The sequence below is a fragment of the Symphalangus syndactylus genome, chromosome 5 (assembly GCF_028878055.3).
Source record: "Symphalangus syndactylus isolate Jambi chromosome 5, NHGRI_mSymSyn1-v2.1_pri, whole genome shotgun sequence".
NCBI lineage: Eukaryota > Metazoa > Chordata > Mammalia > Primates > Hylobatidae > Symphalangus > Symphalangus syndactylus.
The window spans coordinates 31784724-31806947 of record NC_072427.2 but is presented as its reverse complement, the minus strand read 5'-3'; the positions used below and the strand labels follow the sequence as shown (position 1 = coordinate 31806947).

Genomic DNA, 22224 nt, shown 5'->3' with positions numbered 1-22224 from the left:
TAAGAGAGAAATAGAAGATATATTGAAAAAAAAAAAAAACCACAGGCTGGGTGCGGTGGCTCACATCTGTAATCCCAGCACTTTGGGAGGCTGAGATGCAAGGATTGCTTGAGCCCAGGAGTTCAAGACCAGCCTGGGCAACATAGGGAGACCTATCTCTATAAATAATTCAAAAATTAGCCAGGCATGGTGGCATAAGTCCCAGCTACTCAGCAGGCTGAGGCAGGAGGGTCACCTGAATCCAGGAGGTCGAGGTTGCAGTGAGCTGTGATTGTGCCACTGCACTCCAGCCTGGGCACATAGTGAGACCTTGTCTCAAAATAAAACAAAAAAGAAGTACTAGAGACTAAAAAGTTAACTCTGCAGATATGGGATTAAAAGCAGTTAAAATATTCCATAAGGACAGGTGTGGTGGCTCACGCCTGTAATCATGCCAGCACTTTGGGAGGCCGAGGCAGGAGGATTGCTTGAGGCCAGGAGTTCAAGACCAGCCTGGGCAACATAATGAGGCCTCATCTCTACAAAAAAAAAAAAAAGGAATAAAAATTTTCAAAAAATTTAATGAAGGCAAAATAAAGACTTTTTCACACCAACAAAAGCCAGGATAATCACCAGCAGGCCTGTACTCTGAGAAGTGTTAAAAGCAGTTCTTTGGTCAGAATAAAAATGACACTGGATAGAAATTTGGATCTACACAAAGAAATGAAGACCACTGACATAATAAATACATGGATAAATAGAAAAGATCCTATTTTCTCATTTTCTGATGTCTAGAAATAATTGAGGCAAAAGTAGTAACATATTGTGGGGTTTATAACATGTGGAATTAAAATGATGACGAGAATAGCACAAGGGACAGGCGGGGAAGTGTAAGAATACTATCATTATAAGGCTGCGGTCACAGTTGAGGGAGGTGATAAATCTCTGTGATTCCACCTGGAATACGGCATTGCTCCTGGAAGTGGGAAGAGGGAGTTTCAGAGACTTCCCCCGGGCTCTTCCTACTATAGTGGCTCATACCCACAGGTCAGGGAGTAAAGTGAGAGTTCTGTTAGCTTCTAAGCATACTCATATCAATTGCATATTTAGGGACAGAGAAATGACAACCAGATGGGGCTGCAGCCTCTTCATCCAGGGTTCCATTTATTACCTGTCCTTCACATGTCCTCAGTCTTACTGGGGAGGGGACATGGTGGCATTGTGGATCTTATGGTGTCAGGGTCAGCTCTAATCCTATATGAATGGCCCTCAAACAGTCTGGGTATTCCCTTTTCATCAGCTACAGTTACTTTCATCAATGATCCCAGATCCCTTTGGAGAAGGATTGAGGTAATAATTAATGAATACCATGTGGTAATGTTGCAGGATCTTTTTCCAAGAATACCCAGCCTCCCCTACAATCCATGAGCTATAGGTCTCAATTGTCTCAGTCTGAAAACTGGCTAGGAAATTCCAATTTTTTGTTGCAGCCTTCCGTGTGCCAGACCTTGTTGTTGTTTCCTGAATACACAAATCAGGAAATATCTTAGGGCTCACATCTGTAATCCCAACAATTTGGGGAGGCCAAGGCAGGAGGATTGCTTGAGCTCAGGAGTTTGAGTCCAGTCTAGGCAACATAGCAAGACCTCATCTTCACTAAAAATTAAAAAAAAAATAGCCAGGCATGGTGGTACATGCCTGTAATCCCAGCTACTTGGGAGGCTGAGGTGGGAAGATCACTTGAGTCCAGGAGGTTGAGGCTGCAGAGAGCTGTGATTGTGCCACTGCACTCCAGACTGGGCTACAGAGTAAGATCCTATCTCAAAAAAACCCAAAATACCCTAGTCAACTGCCTATATAACTCTCCCCAGGAATGCCATCAGTTTTTAGCCAATACAACAGATCCCTGGAGGTCAAGGCATCCTGGTTATCACTCTAGCCTTCCTACGATTTAAGTTAATTACATCCACCTTGTTGATGATGGTGAAGTGCCACCACCTGGCATCTGCTGTTCTCGCCTTCCACCATTCCCACTGACACCACGAAGCCTGGTCTCATGGCAGCATCTCCTCCTGATGATCCTGGCCTACCAAGGATAGTGCCACTGAGTCTCTCAAAGATTCAGGTGCACTTCTCGCTAGTGTCTGCTGGCATATAACGAACTATTGGGGGAAATTCAGCCAGATATCGGGCAAAATTCACACCCGATATTTCACGTAGTTTCTTTTCTATTTTCCCTAAGTGTCGGCTGGTCTGAGAAATAAAGGGAAAGAGTACAAAAGAGAGAAATTTTAAAGCTGGGTGTCCGGGGGAGCCATCACATGTCGGCAGGTTCCGTGATGCCCCCCGAGCCGTAAAACCAGCAAGTTTTTATTAGTGATTTTCAAAAGGGGAGGGAGTGTACGAATAGGGTGTGGGTCACAGAGATCACGTGCTTCACAGGGTAATAGAATATCACAAGGCAAATGGAGGCAGGGCGAGATCACAGGACCACAGGACCGGGGTGAAATTAAAATTGCTAATGAAATTTCAGGCACACATTGTCATTGATAACATCTTATCAGGAGACAGGGTTTGAGAGCAGAAAACCAGTCTGACCAAAATTTATTAGGCGGGAATTTCCTCAAAAATAATGGGGCAGATAGAGTATCCAGTGTATCTTAGTTTTTGGATAATTATCACTAGGCATTTGATAGATTGGAGCATCTGAAAAAACGGGTAGGTAATTGGCAAAAAGAAAAATAAGCAAATGAAGGGGAAAAATCTGAAGCTGTTATTATTATTATTATTATTATTATTATTATTTTTGAGATGGAGTCTCACTCTGTCCCTCAGGCTGGAGTGCAGTGGTGTGATCTCGGCTCACTCCAAGCTCCGCCTCCCAGGTTCATGCCATTCTCCTGCCTCAGCCTCCCGAGTAGCTGGGACTACAGGTGCCCGCCACCATGCCCGGCTAATTTTTTGTATTTTTAGTAGAGACAGGGTTTCACTGTGTTAGCCAAGATGGTCTCGATCTCCTGACCTTGTGATCCACCCGCCTCTGTCTCCCAAAGTTCTGGGATTACAGGTGTGAGCCACCGTGCCCAGCCCTGAAACAATTACTAACTCCAGGGGAAAAAAGGAAAGAAATGAAACAATTTCAGTGCGGGACTTGGGTTAGGGACAATATTTAGATGGCTACAAGAATGTAAATGCTTTTGATTTCATATGATTGTGATCCAGTCAAATTGGTGAAATGGAAGCAAGGAAATTAAGACCTCATAGGAAGGTAAGCCCTGTACTGAGCTATGCCAGGAATTGACAGATACTGAAGAAAACAAATCAAGAAATAGCAACAGAAACATTCTTTAGAAATATGATGATAACATACCAGGGGAAGTCACAAAATGAGTTTAAAGTGATGACCTATGGGAATTAGGACTCAAAGGCAAGAAAGGAAATGCTTTTTGATATAAGCCTTTCATTACCATTTTGTTCTTTTTTTCTTCTTTTCTTGTCTTACTGAGGATTTCTTGCTCCAGGTACCATTTTGTTGTTAGCTCCATGTATCTAGTACTTTGATCAGCATTAAATATAATGTGAGTTCTGGAGATATGTTGTACAGCATGATGACTATAGTTAATAATGCATGCTTGAAAATTGCTAAGAGTAGATTTTTTGCTTTTATTATTTATTTATTTATTTATTTATTTTGAGATGGAGTCTTGCTCTATCGCCCAAGCTGGAGTGCAGTGACATAATCTCAGCTCACTGCAACCTCTGCCTCCCAGGTTCAAGCAATTCTCCTGCCTCAGCCTCCCAAGTAGCTGGGACTACAGGTGTGTGCCACCACGCCTGGCTAATTTTTTGTAGAGATGGGGTTTCACCGTGTTAGCCAGGATCGTCTCGATCTCTTGACCTCGTGATCCATCTCGGCCTCCCAGAGTGCTCAGATTACTGGTCTGAGCCACCACGCCTGGCCTGCTTTTATTATTTTTAATCAACACATAATTGTATATATTTATGGGATACAGTATAGTATTTTTATACATGTGTACAATGTGTAATGATCAAATCATAATTAGCATCTCCACCACCTCAAACATTTATCATTTCTTTGTTCTGGGGGCATTCAAAATCCACTCTTCTAGCTATTTAAAAATATATAATAAGTTGTCATTAATTATAGTCACCCAATACTGCTAAAGACACTAGAACTATTCCTTCTATCTAGCTGTACTCTTTTTTTTCCCCGGACAGGGTCTTACTCTGTCCCCAAGGCTGGAATGCAGTGGCACAATCACAACTCACTGTACCCTTGATCTCTTGGGCCCAAGTGATCCTTCCACCTCAGCTGCCCAAGTAGCTGGGACCACAGGCATGCACCACCATGCCTGGCTAATTTTTAAATTTTTTATAGAAGTTGGATCTCCCTAAATTGTCCAGCCTGGTCTCAAACTCCTGGGCTCAAGTGATCCTCCCAAAGTGCTAGGATTACAGGCGTGAGCCACTGCACTCAGCCATGTACTCTTGTGTCTGTTAACCTGTTAGCCAACCCTTGGCTACCCCCTCCCCCTTACCCTTCCTCACCTCTAGTAAACACTATTCTAAGCAAATAGATCTTAAATATTCTTACTACAAAAATAATAATAATAAAAGTATGTGAGGTGATTAAAATGTTAATTAACTTGATTTAATCATTTCACAATGTATGCATATATCACATTGAACACTGGAAATATACACAATTTTTATTTGTCAATTATACTTTAATAAAGATGAGGGAATAATTGAATATAACGTTAAAACAAAAAACAATTGCAAAACCTAAAGAAAATTAATAATCTAGTGCAGACCAGCCTTTTACTGATGAGGTCACTGAAGTGCAGAGAGGTGAACTGACTTGTCTGATGTTACACAGCAAGTCACCGGCAGAGCTTGACCTGAAACCCAAAGCCAAGTGTTTCCTATTACCTCCAGGTCCTTCAGTCTAGCCCTCCCAGGGCTCTGCCTTGGGAATCCATATTGGTGACAAAGGGAATAGAGAGGAACATGCATAGAGCTCTCCATTTAGACTGACGTATTCACACTTTGCCAGGGCATCAGCCAGAAACAGTGCAAGCTTCAAGAGTACTCGCCCCAACCCTTTTTCCCCTCCCCATCCTTTCTCATAACCAACTTCAGTTAAAAGGTCTGAGAAGACAAGGGAATCTTAGATGACTCTCACTAGGGTGTAAATGACTCCCACCATGATTTTTATTTTATCAAGTCATAACTCTAAAAACAGTTTGATGGATAGGATGCCAGGCAGTAGGATGAAGACAGATGAGGAAACTGCCTACCTGAGGTCAGGAGTTTGAGAACAGCCTGGCCAACATGGTGAAGCTCCATCTCTACTAAAAGTACAAAAATTAGCCAGGTGTGATGGCGTGTGCCTGTAATCCAAGCTACTCCGGAGTCTGAGGTGGGAGGATCGCTTGAACCTGGGAGGTGGAGGTTGCAGTGAGTCGAGATTGAACCACTGCAAACCAGCCTGGGAAATAAAGAGAGACTCCAACTCAAAAAAAAAAAAGACCAACCCATGGGGAGGCAGAGGGTGGGTGACGGTGGGTGTGGCTGGGCTTACGGTGGTGCCCTTATAGAGTAGGCTTGGAAACAGGGAGCTGTGTGTGTGGAAGTTAAAAGATAGGCTTTGGAGAGACCTGGCTTTAAATCCCAGCTTTGCTGTGTGACCTTGGACAACCTGCTTACCCTTTGTGATCTCATATGAAAATGGGGGTGATAATGCGTACTTCACAAATTGTGAGGATTGAGTGAGACAACATATAGAAAGTACTAAATTTAGCAGATTGGCAACACACTAAAAAATAACTATACACCCAACACCCTAGACCAGAAGGCACTGTGCTGACTCCCAGAATGCACTAGAAAGCACTGTCTGCTTCTTCCCTTCCTGCCCTTCCTCTCCTCTCCTCTGTTCTCCTTTCCTCTGTTCTCTCCCTTTTTCTCTCCTCCCCTGCCCACCCTATCCCTCTTCCCTTCCCCTTTCTCTCTCACTCTCTTCTCCCCTGATTCCAGCCCATTTAGTATCTAGGTGACTCTATCCCAAGCTGCTTCTCCTGGTGCCTTTGTCCCCATCTCTCCAAGCCACCTTGATTGTCTCCTCTACCTGACCAGGGTCACCCTGCCGGCTGCGGGCTGGAGGGATTTATAGCAATCCCCTCCCTCCTTGCCTGCACGGGGCTACCAGACAGCAGGCAGATATGTGGGTTGGACACAGTGGGGCCCTGGGAGAGGCAAATAAATACATCAAGTTCCCAGCTGTGTCTGGAGATAAGGACGCAGGAAGATGGGGCTGCAGGATTCACAGATGCTGCACTGCACGGGGTCACTCTTCATAGCCTGATTCCTCTGGCTTCCCCGGGAAAGTTTATTTGGGGCACTTTGAAGAGGACACAGAAGAGGACGGCACCTGAGCAATCTTTTCCTGGGAGGCACTGCACTGAGGCACCCTTCCTCAGCTTTGATTTGGTAGGGACAGGCCTGAGGAGTGACAGTGTGACAGACCTAACCCCAAGATGAGGCAGGCAGGAGGGCCATTGAGCCCCACAGCACAGGAGGGGAAACAGGCCCAGAAGGGAGAAAGACTTCTAAAGTCTCACAGGAAGTCAGTGAAGAGTAGCTACAGTCCCCTAATCCCTGATCTACCACTCTAGACCCCCTTACACTGAATTGTGCCCGGCTTCCCCCAGACATGGCCATTTGAACGGGCCTTGCCTGCCTGGGTACAGAATTCCAGGTATCTCTGCAACATGCCAGGATCCACCTCAGAGTTCTCCTCCCTCCAGATCTCTGCCCCAGCCAGCTGCCTGATGAGATGCCCTCTCTATGGTGCCTGATTTGGGGTCAGCATCCTATTATAGATAACTCGAGGTTGCAACCTCAGTCTCTCCCATACGTGGATGGGATTCTGTTCTAGTGCCCTTGGGCAATAGAGTGGTGGTACGGGGGACTAACACAGACCTGAAGTGGGGGTGCCTGTCCCATCCCCCCAGAGACAGCTGCCCTTGCCACTGTCGAGGCCACACCTGCCCAAGAGCCTCAAGGGCCTCCTAATCAGCAAGCTCACCCACAGCCACCAGGCTTGGCATGTCCTTGACCCAGACTGCCCAGGTAGGCTGGGGACATTTCCCATCCCCACCTGCTCTGCAACCTCTCTTTTGGCCTCTGTCTCCCTCCCAGTAAAGTGAAAGGGATAGAGGACCTCTGGGCCCCAAACTCTGATGCTGGGTGACTATGATCCTTGAAGGCTTGTCATTGCATCTCCCTAAGGTGGGTGCAGACTTCACAGAGTCTTTCCAGGCTACTAGAGCTGATTGTCTACAGGCATGGAGAGGGGGAAGTGCTTGGGAGTCCCATCCCCCAGGGGCAGCCCTTGGCCAATGTCTGACTGCTGTGCATCTGTGGAAGTGAGCTTCCCTGCCTCTCATTGGGACAAACAGGATTCATTTTCACTCTGGAGCTTCCTGGGATCAGTCCAAGGCTGAGACTGTGCCTAAAATCACACCTTTGCTTAGCTTCTTCCTCTTCCTTTCCTACTTCCCCTTCTCTCTTCTGGTTGTTTTTTGCTTGGGCAGTTTTTTAAACAACCACCTGCACACAGAACATGGTCTCAGCTCTACTTCTGGGAAGCCACTTCCAAGAGCAAATGAAAACAGTCTATTGACAGCAAGAGACTGAGGGTCTCTGAGGGAAAAGTCAGTTTTATTTCAGCCCACCGAGTGCCCTCCCTGTGCTGTTCTGGGCTTTGATGGGGACAGTGGAGGGGAAGGCCCTGGGCAGCCCCCCAACCCCAGGAGCTTTGAGTCAGGGGGATGGAGGAGGAAGAGGAGGAGACTCTGGGCCAAGCCCTCCTGCAGTCTGCAGGAGGCCACAGGAGGTGGCGGGGGAGGGGGGAAGGTGTGTGGGGTGCTCTGAATGTGTGTTTATTGTGGCCTTTCTATGTCCTGTGACAGCCCCAGGGAATGAAGGACTGAGGGTTGCAAAGCAGGGAGGGGTGGCAGCCTTGTTCTTCCCTGGTCAATGTGCCAGGCTCCTGAAATATTCAGTGATCAGATTTTAACCTCAAATAACAGTGCCCCAACCGCCCCTGAATCTTGCTATGGAAAGAGCCTTTGGTAAGTGTTTTGAAGCAGGAAGACTCCCTCTGCCCATAGAGCATTGCACAGCAGTTTGGGGGAGGGGCTAGCTCCTGGGACCCAAGCGGGCCTCAAGAGATGAGGCAAGTTGCAGTGTGATGGGAGGGGAGACAAAGAAATTGCCAAAGGCCATGAGGAAGAGGGGAAGCCACAACCCCAGGCTCCCAAGGAGGGTGTCTTCCTGCAGGAAGCCCTGTCAGATGGCAGCCTGCGGCCTAGAAGCCCCAACTCAAACTGCAAACTGGCTGCTTCTAAGGCCACAGCACCCAAGGGCCTCAAGACACACCCAGCCCATTCCCCTACCATTGCATCGGTGGAAACCTAGAAGCAGAGAGGGCAAGGAGTTGCTTAAGACCACTTAGAGAGTTTGTGAAGCTGGAGTGAGCTTTCAGGTTGTGCAGCTCCAAGCCCAGTGTGGTATCCCCCACTTTGCACTGCCCCACGTTTTCCTAAGACCAAGGTAGAATTATTCCTCCTGTTTTCCACCTCGACAGTAAAAGTGCCTCTCTTCTCTGCCATGGGACTGGGAGACATGTTCAGGATGTGAAGTCATATAGGGACATCTTTGAGTTCATAAACATCTCCTGTTCATAAATATCCGACTAAAGACTGAAGCTTCCACTGCTCCCAAAATAGCTTTGGAACCCAGCACAGGCATTTCCAAGAACAGATTTTCATCCTTTCAAGAATTCCGTGAAAGAGCTGGGTGCAATGTGTGCCTCTAAGCACAGCTACTTGGGAGGATGAGGCAGGAGGATCACTTGAGCCCAGGATTTGAGGCCAGCTGGACAACACACTTTGATCCTCAGCCCAAATAAATAAGTAAATATAAAAATAAATCAATCGATCCAAGAATTCTGTGAAAGCAAAGAATCCTCTCGTTTGTATGCCTACCAGAGTTTCCTGAAGCTGGTCACATACACTGCCCTGACCCTGACTGTGATCTCAGACTGTGGATATAGATTGGTCTAAACTCCAGATAAGGAAGTATCTAGTATGGTCCATTATAATCCTGGTCATTCTCATTTCAATTCATTTTGATACAATATTAGGCTACTCTGAACATGCAATTCCCCAATCCTTCTATTTAAAAGGGATTTCTTGCCTGTAGTGAGCCTTGGGATTGACTCTATAGCCATATCAGGGCTAGATAATTATTCTGAACCAATCAATTTCATCCCCTTCACCAGTGACTGGTTCAGAGATAAATAGTCCTATGCCAATAGGTGTCAAGACCCAAGGGAGAGGCTGTGGCTTCAGAAAAGAGAAGCCTGTCTTTCTAACCCACTAGTCTGTTAACATTACGTTTGTGGCTGGGCACAGTGGCTTACACCTGTAATTTTCAGCACTTTGGGAGGCTGAGGCGGAAGGATCACTTGAGGTCAAGAGTTTGAGACCAACCTAGCCAACATGGTGAAACCCTGTCTCTACTAAAAATACAAAAACTAGCCAGGTGTGGTGGCACGCACCTGTAATCCAAGCGACTCGGGAGGCCGAGGCAGGAGAATCACTTGAACCCAGGAGGTGGAGGCTGCAGTGAGCCAAAATTGTGCCACCGCACTTCAGCCTGAGTAACAAGAGTGAGACTCCATCTAAAAAGAAAAAAAACACAATAGGTATGTTTCCTTGGTGGCTCCAGAAGCCCTCCAGTGACACCAAGGGACCCAGTCCTTGGGCTGGAAGCCCTATTAAGGGTGGTAGAGGGGAGAAATGAAAGAACTTGTGACTGCTGATGTCACTGAGCCGCTGAATCAACAGCCGGGAAGCCAGCCTTGCTTCCTGCTTTGTGAGACAATACACTTAATACTTTCCATCCTTGGGGGTGGGAATCTTGTTATTTGCCGATGGAAATATTACACATCATCCCCAGCCCCCACTCCCCTGCCTCACCCAGTCCTACCCTTTACCATGGCAAGTCCTGCCACGGAGGAGCTGGCTGCCTCAGAAAATCTCTTGGGGAAACCAGTCCTGCCTGAATTGGGGTGGGATTGCAAGCATTTTGCACCCCGCCCCCCTTACTTGTTTTTTGGTGTTTATTTTTTATTTTATTTTTATTTTTTGAGATACAGTCTCACTCTGTTGCCCAGGCTGGAGTGCAGTGGTGCGATCATGGCTTATGGCTGCCTCGACCTCCTGGGCTCAAGCGATCCTCTGGTCTCAGTCTCCCTCCAGAGTAGCTGGGACCACAGTTGTGTGCCACCACGCTCACCTAATTAAAAAAAAATGTAGAGATGAGGTCTGACTACGTTGCCCAAGCTGGTCTTAAACTCCTGGGCTCAAATACTCCTTCTACCTTGGCATCCCAAAGTGCTGGGATTACAGGCGTGAGCCATCTTGCTCGGCCATGTTCCCCTTTGGATGCAGGAGTATCGCCTCTTCCAGGCAGGAGTTCCTCGTATTCAGTGAGACAAGCACAGACCCAGATAATTACGTGAGCTGCCACTGGAAGAGCTGTTGTTAATTTTGATGGCAATAAAAGGCCTCGCCAGTACGTTAAGCTAATTTCATGAAAATGCTGGGAGGAGGGTCATGGGCTGGATCCCAGATTATTAATAATGTCAAGCTTCATTTGAACCATTCAGAAAATTCCTCTCAGTTGCCTCCAGCAAACTGCCACAGGTTGCTACTTTCCTCTGAAATCAACAGTCTTCTCATGGGCAAATGTGGATTTTTTTGTTCTTCCCTAGAAAATAATTAAAGTCACAAAGTCCAATAAATACTTAAACAGAATGTAGTTTTAATTAAAAACTTTCCACCAAGTCTGCAGTTGCAGGTCTCTCTTCGCAAACAGGCATGCTGACAAGCATCAGTCTAAGTATCTGAAACTAGAAACCCTTACAAATAATAATAGTAAATCTGGTTTCTACATATACCCATGGTGTGTGTGTGTGTGTGTGTGTGTGTGTGTGTGTGCAAAGGGGGTGGCGGTGGTGAAGAGGTCTGGGGGCAGAGCCAAGGTCCTCCTCTGTGGTGGAGGCAGGACACCAGCCTGTAGGGGTGTGTGCAGCAGAACATTTTATCAAACTTGTGTCCAACTCTGCAAGGCAATAATAATGGCTAATTCAGCTATTATATTAAAAATGTATCTCAAGTACTGAGCACTAAGTGCCAGGTACTAAGTGCTTTGCATACATTGATTCATTTAATCTTCAAGGTGACCCAAAAGCATAGCTATTCTTTTTTTTTTTTTTTTTTTTTTTTTGAGACGCAGTCTCCCTCTGTCGCCCAGGCTGGAATGCAGTGGCACGATCTCGGCTCACTGCAACCTCTGCCTCCCGGGTTCAAGAGAGTCTCCTGCCTCAGCCTCCTGAGTAGCTGGGATTACAGGCACGCACCACCACACGGCTAATTTTTGTATTTTTAGTAGAGACGAGGTTTCACCATGTTGGTCAGGCTGGTCTCGAACTCCTGACCTCGTGATCTGCCCGCCTTGGCCTCCCAAAGTGCTGGGATTACAGGTGTGAGCCACCGCGCCTGGCCGGTACTCTCATTTATGCCTTTTTTTTTCTTGAGGCACAGAGAGGTTAAATAACTTGGCTAAGGACACACAGTCAGTACATAATGGAATCTGATGCTAGGACCTGCCCGCCTGACGACTACCTAGAGCCTGTACAAGGAAAGGCCGGAGGGGGGAGTATAAACAGGGCCTGGCTTCCCTGAGGAGTGATCTTTCGACTGGAAATTAGAAAAGGAAAGCAGCTTCTTGGGGGTGTGGGGCTGGAGAGAACATTTGCGTGTGTGTGTGCGCACGCGCGCGCACAGAAGCTGAAAGATGGGAAGTAGTGAGTGTTCAGGGGCTTCTGGCTGGAGGGCAGCCGTGGGGAAGGTCTCTGCAGCCTTAACCGGTTGCTGTGCTGGGGATGTTTGATACCCATCTGGGCCCCGGCTTTCTTATTCTCAGAGGCCCTTCCCACATCTTTAGGCAAGTCAATTAAATCCTCCGCGTGCCACATTAAAATACAAGGGCATGTACAACTCTGAGTGCAGCTGCAACAGAATCGTTTGCACAATGTTGCATGTCCTAAACATTCAATCAAACATCGATTACTTCCAATTTTGCAGTTTTCTTTGCCCCTCTTAGCGCCAACAGATTTTTTTTTTCAGATCTCAGACATTTATTTTAATAGGCCCCTGACAAAGTCATAAGACTCAGAGAGAAGGGAGAGTGGGAGAGGTGTATAGGAAGTTTTCGTGCCAGGGACTAGTCTCTCAAGAGTTAGGAGACGCCCTGGGCACTGGAAACACTACGCAGCGCGAAATAGGGACCGCCCCTGTGTTGTGTAGGGGACCAGAGGTTGCTGATACCTGGGACATAGACTGGGTGGGCACGGGAAGCAAAGCCTCGGGACTTTGGTTAAGCGCGCCCCACTGGAGTATCGCGCCACGGGACTGCAGAGCCGCGGGCAGCGGTCACCTTGGTGCAGGGTTCCAGCCACATCTTCCTCGCCCAGCCAGCACCCTACGCCATTGACCAGCCTCTGCGCCCGGCAAGCGGCTTCCAGCAGGGGGCGCGCGCGGACCAGGCTTGGGCCCTAGAACCGCGCGAACGGAGTCGCTGGAGCAAGTCCCCAGATCCAACCGGTTTCAACCCTCCCCACCCTCCCGACGCTCCGGGTTCGCGACGTTGAAGTTAAGCGTCGATCCGCAAAAAGCGGCCAGGGGCTCCAGCTCTCCATTCCTGGGTCTGTCTGGGGTCGGCCGCAGCCTGGTTAGAAGCCTTAGTCTGGATTCGGCAGATTCTGAATCTGGGACTCTCTGCGCTCGCGGCTTGGAACCTTGTCACCCTCCCCTCCCCCAGCCCTACTTCCACACACCTGATTAGTTGTCTGTTTCTTTAACGATCAAAGACGTGGGCGGCGGCGGGGTGAGGTCTTGGTTCCCGGCTCCCCAGCCCTCCCGTAACTGTGTCGTTATTAACGTTATAAACATTAGACCCGCTTCTGCGCGCCGGGCGGCGCCGGACGAGGTGCGCGCAGTCTTCTAGCCGAGCTCGGAGGCAGATCCAGAAGTCGCGGCTCCCACCCCAGGCCTCGGCGGACTCTGCCTGGGGCGACTTGGGCTCCAGCCCTGCCCGGGCGGGCACTGGGCTCTCCAGGGTCGAAGGCAGGGGTAAGGGGCGTCTTTCCCCCAGGGCAGCCTCCGGGAACAAAAGCATTTGCTGTAGAGTGAGCTAGAGCCTCCGGGCCCGCGGGAGTCAGCTCCCGCGCAGGGGTGGTCACCGCGTCCTTAACCACCCCAGGAGCCTGGTTTCCCTGCCGAACTCCTTGGCTTCTGCAACCCTGTCATGACAGCAAGGAAAGGGAGTCTTCCCTGGTCTTCGCGCCCCGAGGTTTCGGGGTTGCTTATAGGACGGGTTCCTGCAGTTCAGGGAAGCTCTGGGCAGATAGCGAACCCATTCTCCTTTCCACTACCCAGATTCTGCCTCCCTGCGGAAGGCAAAAAAGAAAGAAAGAAAATAGGTAAAAACCGGGGGAGGGCCCAAGGGCCTTGAGCCTCCCCTCCTGGCGCCCCTCACTCAGTCCCGAAAAGTCCCCTGGACACGCCATCCCGGACCGGACCCAGCTCCCGCTGCTGGGCCCCTGCCTCCTAAAATCCTTCGCTGGCACAGGCTCCCAAGACCGCCCCCTCAGGGTTCCCAAAACCCAGACAACTGCCCAGGACGCTGCTCCCCGCCCCCACCCCCACCTTGTTCGGCAGACAAAGAAGGGTGTGCTGGTCCCGCTGTCTGCGTCCCTCCCCCGACCCCTCAAGGCCTAGAAACCTCAGGGACTCACTCCCGGGCTAGGGACCCAATCCTGGTTGTCCCACCATAGGGTCCCCGGCAGGGACGGGTCACAGTGCTGTCACCCCTCGACCCTTTTCGAAGACACCTTTCCTGAAAGGCGCCTTGCGCCCTCCCCATGGGTCGACTGGGGGGACTCCAGGCCCGAGCAGGCGGTGTGAAGTTCTGTGTTCTGAACTGGGGCTGAGTGAGATGCGATGGTCCCAACCCGCTGGGCCGCCTGTAGAGAAGGCAGGAGTAGGAGAGAGGGAGGGACGCTTGGAGTGTGAGCGCACCAGTCTGTTCATATTTAATTTACAAAGCAGCCTCGGAACCACGGGCCGGGTGGTCTCTTTAGACGCTGCGCTCTTAGCCTGGCTCTCTTCCCCACCCCCTCCCCTAGCTCATTAAGATGCTCAACACTCAAATCGGGGTATTGATCTCCACAGCCCCAAACCCGCGCCATCGACCCACCACGAGAGACCCTCATGGCCCGGGGTGACGGCTCTGGGGCTTGGTGCGCCCGGAGAGCTCAGTGGCTACAGAACGGGTGGGGATTCTGCGTGTCTCCCGGAGGCTGAACCCCTTTCCTGGTTCTGGCCGGTAGCTGTCTCCAGGGCTAACGTGGGCAGCGCAGGCGGGCGGAAACCGGGTTTTAGTCAAATGCCTCGACATCGCCGCGCCTCCGCCTCCTCGTCGCTGAAAGAAATGTCGGGGTTTCATCAGAGCTAGGGAGCGACAGTCGGGAACAGCGAGTCTGCTGAAGCCGGCTGTTGTGTGAGGGTGTGAGACGGCGGGGCGGTGAGGGGCCACCGCGGCTTGGGGTATAGTGCGTGTGGTGTTGACCGTGTGTCTGCTTGAGAGGCTGTGAAGATATGGGGAGCAGGGATGGGAGAAATGCTCGGGCCTGAAGTCTCCAGTCCACCGTGCTCAAGAGTAGCGGACGTTTTGCCACCATCCTTGTCTGTGCTACTGTCTGCTGCAGCTTCCGTGCCCCGTTCTCCTGGAGCAGGCAAGACCTGGAGTGAGGTGCTTGGGTGCGCTGGAGAGAGCTTCCCCCTGCTCCATCTGTCCCGCGGTGCGCGCAGGCCAACGCGTCCGGCAGTGGGCTTCAAGCGCTGGTTTAGCCACAAAAGACCAGATGTAAAGAGTTCCGGCTTAAGAGGCTGGGCAGGGCTGCGGTGGGCTGGGGAGGGGGGTGTCCTTTCCCAGCACGCCCTGCAGGGCTGTGCGTTCTGGTCTCGGGTTAGACTAGCAGGCGGGGCGGGGGGATTGGGGCGGCGGGGCGGGGGGGTTGGGGCGGCAGGGCGGGGGAGACTAGGGCTTATATCAGCCCAGATCCAGGCAAAAATGGTAGGGAGGGCGCGGCGCTCTGCTAACACTATCAATTATGCATCGTGTTGAACGTGGCTTCGGGGAGGAGGCGGCTAGCAGCGGGGGGTGCGGGAGAGAAGGGTCCGCGCGAGCTCGGCTGCGCTCAGCTCAGCGGGTCCCGCTCAAGGTCTGTCGGTGCCACCGCCTGCATTTGCAAAAAGAGTTTAAAGGCAAAGACACGCCTTCCCCCCCACTTCAGCCGCGCGCCTTTCCTTCCCTCAGATTCCTCAAAGATGGTTTGTCTCACGTGTTGCAGGGCGTAAAAGCGGCTTGCATTCAATTAGCAGCGAAGCTCGCGGGCGCTGGCGGGACAGGCGCGTGAGGGTGAGTTCGCGTGAATGTGTGTATGCGTGTGTGAGAGAACGGTAAGCGTACCAGGTGCAGGCGTGCCCGTGAAAATGCGTGTGAATGTAGCAGGGGCTGAACACATTGATGCGATTATTACCTGACCATGGATGATTGTAACGTGTGAACGTCGACTATGGGGGGGGTGTGAGGGACTGTGTGTGCGCGAATGTGTTTGAACGTGGGGTGGGGGAGGCGGTGTGATGAGGGACAGTAACAATGTCAGCGGCTGTGTAAATGTGGGGGTAGGTGGGTTATGGGGGTGCAGCAGGCTGCGAAGAGCCCAGCCAGGACGGTGGGTGTGGGATGCCCCTTATGACCGACGTGTCTTGGCCTTGGGGAGGGTCTCGGTGGCTTTAACAAAAGTAGACCAAGCAGGAGGCGGGAGAGGCTATGCGCGTCTCCGCCAGGCCCGGGAGCGCGCAAGGACTTTCTCCAACCTGCAGCCAGAGAGGTGGGGGGAACGGACGCAAAAGAAAAAACTGAAGTGGTACTTTGGGGCCACCGAGTCCCCAAACTTACCTGTCCCTTTCTTTGCCCCCCGTCCCCCGTTTTCCCCACAGCCACAACACATGCGTGTATCTTCCTTGGACTATCTTCCCTGCTCTGCCACACCGGGTCTGGAGAAGGGGTTTCAGCCCCAGGACATTTACTGAGAGTCGGCGAATATTGGGTAAGCAACGGGGGCCACTCCACAACCTTGATCCAGGTGGGGTTAGGTCCAGCCTAGGGCACCTGATGGGGTGCGGGGCTGGGGGGGAGGTGCTGTCTGGCAGGAACCGGGAAGGAAGGGAAGGGACCCTCCCAGAAGAGCAAAGGCAGAGTGAAGGAGCAGGTTCCCAAAGACAAGGTGTGGGAGGGGCTCTGCCAAATCTGACAGGCGCTCCAGATGGGGGCAGGGAGTCTGTGCATGTTCGTTTGTGTGACCGGGCTTAAGGTATTATGGGGAGGGAGTCCTTAGGCACCGCAGAGCTGCGGAGAGAGAAAGGCGCAGAATCTTTCACCTTCTCCAGCTTCATTAGCTAGTGGCAGCCCCATGACCTGTTGGCTGAGGACGCCTCTGCCCAATGGGAGCCGCCTGGGGGACCTGAGAGGGAGCTCTAGTGACGGCTTTCCCAACACACCTGGTCCAAACATGGGGGAGGACCTCCTTCCCCGTAAGGAAGGTTGGCAGAGCAGCCCTTCTTCTCCCCTCACAGGAGCTGCAGCCCCGGGCAGGTGACTTTGGCCTTAGATGCAGAAGGGCATGGGGGTGGGCTTCCCCAGATCCCACATCTCAAGTCGTGCAGTGCAGGTCCTCCTATTGCTTCTCTGCTGGGTTTCGGTCACAGTGGAGGGCTGTATGCACATATAGGCGCGTGCCTGTGTTCTTGTGGGTGGGTCGGTTCGTGTGAGGACTTGTGTCCTTGTGTCTGTCAATTCTCACAATGGACAGGAAAGCGCTTTGTACCGTGGTGGAAAACGCTGTAGAAATGCTGGTTCAGTTAAGGGAACAATGAGGTCTCCAGGGTCTATTGTGTCCATGTCTGGGTGCATATGTGTTTGTGAGATTAGGAAATGTGTTATGAGCCTCCTAATTGAGCATCAGGTCCTCCAAACCCCTGCAGAAGTTGGCGGTTTGATTATGAAGCCCCGCGTCTGTTTGTATTGTTGTGTGCCTGCATGGGCGTGTGTGCGAGTGCTGTGCGTGGGACAAAGGTTCCAGGGAGGACAGCCAGTCACGGACAAAAATGTCCTTCCTGGGTAGGATCCATTTCACCAGGTTAAACGAAGGCTTAGAAACATAGAGGGGGGTACGTGAGGAGCCCGCTGGAGATGGGTGAGCTGCGGGGCCCACGGAGGGGCCAGCTCCAGCGTGAAGGAAGGAGTAGGAAGGGAAAAAAGAGCGACGTACTGGGCCGCTGGAAAAGGAAATTAGGGCCCTGGGAGGGAGCATCCGTTGAACCTCGAGATTTTTATTGACCTTCACTTCAGAGAGGCTCCTGGCCATAGAGGAGGTTACCGGAGCCCTGGAACTTGTGCTAGACGGGCTTGCGGAGGCACAGCTTGATAGGGGAGGTAAGCTGGGGTTCAGTGAGTCACCTTCTTTCTTCTTCCCCTGGCTTCCATCTGCAGGAGCCGCGATGTTCCCCCTACGGGCCCTGTGGTTGGTCTGGGCGCTTCTAGGAGTGGCCGGAGCATGCCCGGAGCCGTGCGCCTGCGTGGACAAGTACGCTCACCAGTTCGCGGACTGCGCTTACAAAGAGTTGCGTGAGGTGCCGGAAGGACTGCCTGCCAACGTGACGACGCTTAGTCTGTCCGCGAACAAGATCACGGTGCTGCGGCGCGGGGCCTTCGCCGATGTCACACAGGTCACGTCGCTGTGGCTGGCGCACAATGAGGTGCGCACCGTGGAGCCAGGCGCACTGGCCGTGCTGAGTCAGCTCAAGAACCTCGACTTGAGCCACAACTTCATATCCAGCTTTCCGTGGAGCGACCTGCGCAACCTGAGCGCGCTGCAGCTGCTCAAAATGAACCACAACCGCCTGGGCTCTCTGCCCCGGGACGCACTCGGTGCGCTACCCGACCTGCGTTCCCTGCGCATCAACAACAACCGGCTGCGTACGCTGGCGCCCGGCACCTTCGACGCGCTCAGCGCGCTGTCACACCTGCAACTCTATCACAATCCCTTCCACTGCGGCTGCGGCCTTGTGTGGCTGCAGGCCTGGGCCGCGAGCACCCGGGTGTCCTTACCCGAGCCCGACTCCATTGCTTGTGCCTCGCCTCCCGCGCTGCAGGGGGTGCCGGTGTACCGCCTGCCCGCCCTGCCCTGTGCACCGCCCAGCGTGCATCTGAGTGCCGAGCCACCACTTGAGGCACCCGGCACCCCACTGCGCGCGGGACTGGCGTTCGTGTTACACTGCATCGCCGACGGCCACCCCACGCCTCGCCTGCAATGGCAACTTCAGATCCCCGGTGGCACCGTAGTCTTAGAGCCACCGGTTCTGAGCGGGGAGGACGACGGGGTTGGGGCGGAGGAAGGAGAGGGAGAAGGAGATGGGGATTTGCTGACGCAGACCCAAGCCCCAACGCCGACTCCAGCACCCGCTTGGCCTGCGCCCCCAGCCACACCGCGCTTCCTGGCCCTCGCAAACGGCTCCCTGTTGGTGCCCCTCCTGAGTGCCAAGGAGGCGGGCGTCTACACTTGCCGCGCACACAATGAGCTGGGCGCCAACTCTACGTCAATACGCGTGGCAGTGGCAGCAACCGGCCCCCCAAAACACGCGCCTGGCGCCGGGGGAGAACCCGACGGGCAGGCCCCGACCTCTGAGCGCAAGTCCACAGCCAAGGGCCGGGGCAACAGCGTCCTGCCTTCCAAACCCGAGGGCAAAATCAAAGGCCAAGGCCTGGCCAAGGTCAGCATTCTCGCGGAGACCGAGACGGAGCCGGAGGACGACACAAGTGAGGGAGAGGAGGCCGAAGACCAGATCCTCGCGGACCCGGCGGAGGAGCAGCGCTGTGGCAATGGGGACCCCTCTAGGTACGTTTCTAATCACGCGTTCAACCAGAGCGCAGAGCTCAAGCCGCACGTCTTCGAGCTGGGCGTCATCGCGCTGGATGTGGCGGAGCGCGAGGCGCGGGTGCAGCTGACGCCGCTGGCTGCGCGCTGGGGCCCTGGGCCAGGCGGGGCTGGTGGAGCCCGGCGACCCGGGCGGCGACCCCTGCGCCTACTCTATCTGTGTCCAGCGGGGGGCGGCGCGGCAGTGCAGTGGTCCCGCGTAGAGGAAGGCGTCAACGCCTACTGGTTCCGCGGCCTGCGGCCGGGTACCAACTACTCCGTGTGCCTGGCGCTGGCGGGCGAAGCCTGCCACGTGCAAGTGGTGTTTTCCACCAAGAAGGAACTCCCATCGCTGCTGGTCATCGTGGCAGTGAGCGTATTCCTCCTGGTGCTGGCCACAGTGCCCCTTCTGGGCGCCGCCTGCTGCCATCTGCTGGCTAAACACCCGGGCAAGCCCTACCGTCTGATCCTGCGGCCTCAGGCCCCTGACCCTATGGAGAAGCGCATCGCCGCAGACTTCGACCCGCGTGCTTCCTACCTCGAGTCCGAGAAAAGCTACCCGGCAGGCGGCGAGGCGGGCGGCGAGGAGCCAGAGGATGCGCAGGGGGAGGGCCTTGATGAAGACGTGGAGCAGGGAGACCCAAGTGGGGACCTGCAGAGAGAGGAGAGCCTGGCGGCCTGCTCACTGGTGGAGTCCCAGTCCAAGGCCAACCAAGAGGAGTTCGAGGCGGGCTCTGAGTACAGCGATCGGCTGCCCCTGGGCGCCGAGGCGGTCAACATCGCCCAGGAGATTAATGGCAACTACAGGCAGACGGCAGGCTGAACCTCCGCCCATCCGGCCCGCCCATTCCCGACCTCCACCTAGGGTGCCTGGGAGCAGCAGTCTAGGGCTGGCAGGACTTATGTCCCCCGTCCCCAACCTTCACCTACTCCTCCCCCTTACTACTCCCCAACCTTGACTACCAGGGACTTCTATTAGGGAGTGGGCCGATTTCATCAGTCCCTGCTACCCACGGCTGCCATTCTCCCTGCGGGCTGAATCCCCTTCCCCGCCAAGCACAGTGTTTATCTTACCCCATGCAAGACTCCACCCGTAGACGATGGGCGTTATCTATGTCCCTCCATTCGCGATTATCTGCGAAATCCACCCCGCAGCACGCCCCACCGTGGGCTCTGGAGCCAGAGGAAACGAGCGAAGACTTTGGAAACCTCGCGGTAACGCGGTGGTTTCGGGGCCAGCCAGGGCCAGTGGAGTGCTATGGGGTCCCACCTCGACCCCTAATCCTCCCTTTCTTTCTTTCTTTTTTTTTTTTTTTTGACGGAGTCTCGGTCTGTCGCCAGGCTGGAGTGCAGTGGCGCGATCTCGGCTCACGGCATCCTCCGCCTCCCGGGTTCAAGCGATTCTCCTGCCTCAGCCTGCCGAGTAGCTGGGACTACAGGCGCGCGCCACCACGACCAGCTAATTTTTTCTATTTTTAGTAGAGACGGGGTTTCACCATGTTGGCCAGGATGGTCTGGATCTCTTAACCTCAGGTGATCCATCCGCCTCGGCCTCTCAAAGTGCTGGGATTACAGGCGTGAGCCACTGCGCCCGGCCCCTCCTCCCTTTCAATCCCTACTCCCAGAAGCCGGATTCGTGGCAACCCCTAGTTTTTAGTTCCAAAGCCTCCTGCCGGCAGGGAACCAAATCCTTCTGTCCTCCCACCCCCACCCCACTTCTGGCCTGTTGGAGTGCAGCCCGTGCCTGGGGCGCCTTTCAGCTCCGCGCTCAGATTTTCCTGTTTTCGTTGTTTTCAAAGACAGCGACATTTCGGGTCTGGTGCTAACACCCCCTTCCCAGCCTCTGGGAAAATCGGGTGTGTGTGTCGGGGGGTAGGGAGGGAATGCGTTTTCTGTCGTCTCTCTCCTAACTTAAAGCGCCGCAGGACCGCGCGCCCCTTGGCAGCTGAGCGCGTGGACTTGGTCCCGGGCCAATTTCGTTGTCCGTGTGTTGGGCTTTCTGGAGATCTGTGCGCCCAACAGCGCCGCTCACGCGGCTCCACCCGACCCAGACCCTAGGTGGAAAGCGCCGGAGGCGGAGGAAGCTGACTGTGGCCTCCGGGGCCGCGGCTCTCTGGAGGGCTCGCGCCCTAGTTCGCACAAAGCCTGCGCGTGACTGTGCGACTGTGCGACTGTGCGGTGGGATCCGGATGGAGCCGAGCCCCTCCGTCCTCGCGTCTCGGTCCTCGCGTCGCCCCGCCCCTGCTTCGGCGGGAATCGTGTTTGCCAGGCGTGTAGTCCCTGACAAGCGTGCCCTGTAGGAGAAAAGTCTGTGTCCTGTAAAGTGTGACCGTGTAGTGTAGGGGGGCGGGCGGGGGCGTGGGGCGGATGGGCGGGGAGGGAGGAAAGGGGAGGGGCGCGGCGCGGCGACTCGGGGCGGGGTTCTTTTTTCCATTTTGAAAGAAAGCGTCGGGGTTGGGATGGGGGGAGTTTCAGTCCTCGGGATCAGCCCTCTCCGCGAAGCGCAGCACAAGCGCGGGCCTGGGACGGAGTAGCCCCCCGGAGCCCGTGCCCTTTTCTAAACGCGTCTGTATGCAAACAGTCAATAAAACAATCGATTTGAACTGGGCTCGGTGACTTTTTGTCAGGGGACAGAGGGAGGAGGCCTGGGCGATGAAGGAGGAAACAGCGGAAGGAAGGAGCGCCCCCCAGAGCCTCCCGTTGGGATCTTTTGAGTGATTTCGTGTTTGTGTGACCATCCCAAGATTTTTTGCCAGGTGTTTGCACCCTGCCCTGCTCTTAGTGTCTCCAACTCCAGGGTGGGGAGACAAACGAGGGCAGGCTGGAAGTGAGTAGGGGGAGGTTGCAAAAAAGGAGGGCGGGTGTCTGCAGACCCTAAACACAGGGAGTCTGAGTGTGCATGCACGTACACTTGCACTCGAGAGTGTGCGGCACGCTCTTTCACTTGAGACTCTGTGTAGTGGGGTGTGGCTGTGTGTGGTGTCACACTGCCCAGTTTCTGTGTCTCCACATCAGCCTTTGAGTTCCCTGAGAAGCCGGTGGGAAGACGA

General features: G+C 53.4%; 1 protein-coding gene across 3 annotated transcripts; it reads left to right on the top strand.

Moving 5' to 3' along the window:
* The first annotated feature begins 13153 nt into the window (after nt 1-13153).
* Nucleotides 13154-21777, top strand: ISLR2 (immunoglobulin superfamily containing leucine rich repeat 2). 3 transcript variants are annotated; one of them, XM_055277822.2, is made up of 4 exons: nt 13154-13265; nt 15548-15615; nt 16200-16309; nt 17752-21777. In XM_055277822.2, the coding sequence occupies exon 4, from the start codon at nt 17760-17762 to the stop codon at nt 19995-19997; it is 2238 nt and encodes a 745-aa protein (XP_055133797.1). In that variant the 5' UTR covers nt 13154-13265; nt 15548-15615; nt 16200-16309; nt 17752-17759; the 3' UTR covers nt 19998-21777. The 3 variants fall into 3 exon arrangements, with proteins under 3 accessions (XP_055133797.1, XP_063496238.1, XP_063496239.1); XM_063640168.1 differs by lacking the exon at nt 15548-15615; XM_063640169.1 differs by lacking the exons at nt 13154-13265; nt 15548-15615 and adding an exon at nt 15652-15656.
* The last annotated feature ends 447 nt before the right edge of the window (nt 21778-22224 follow it).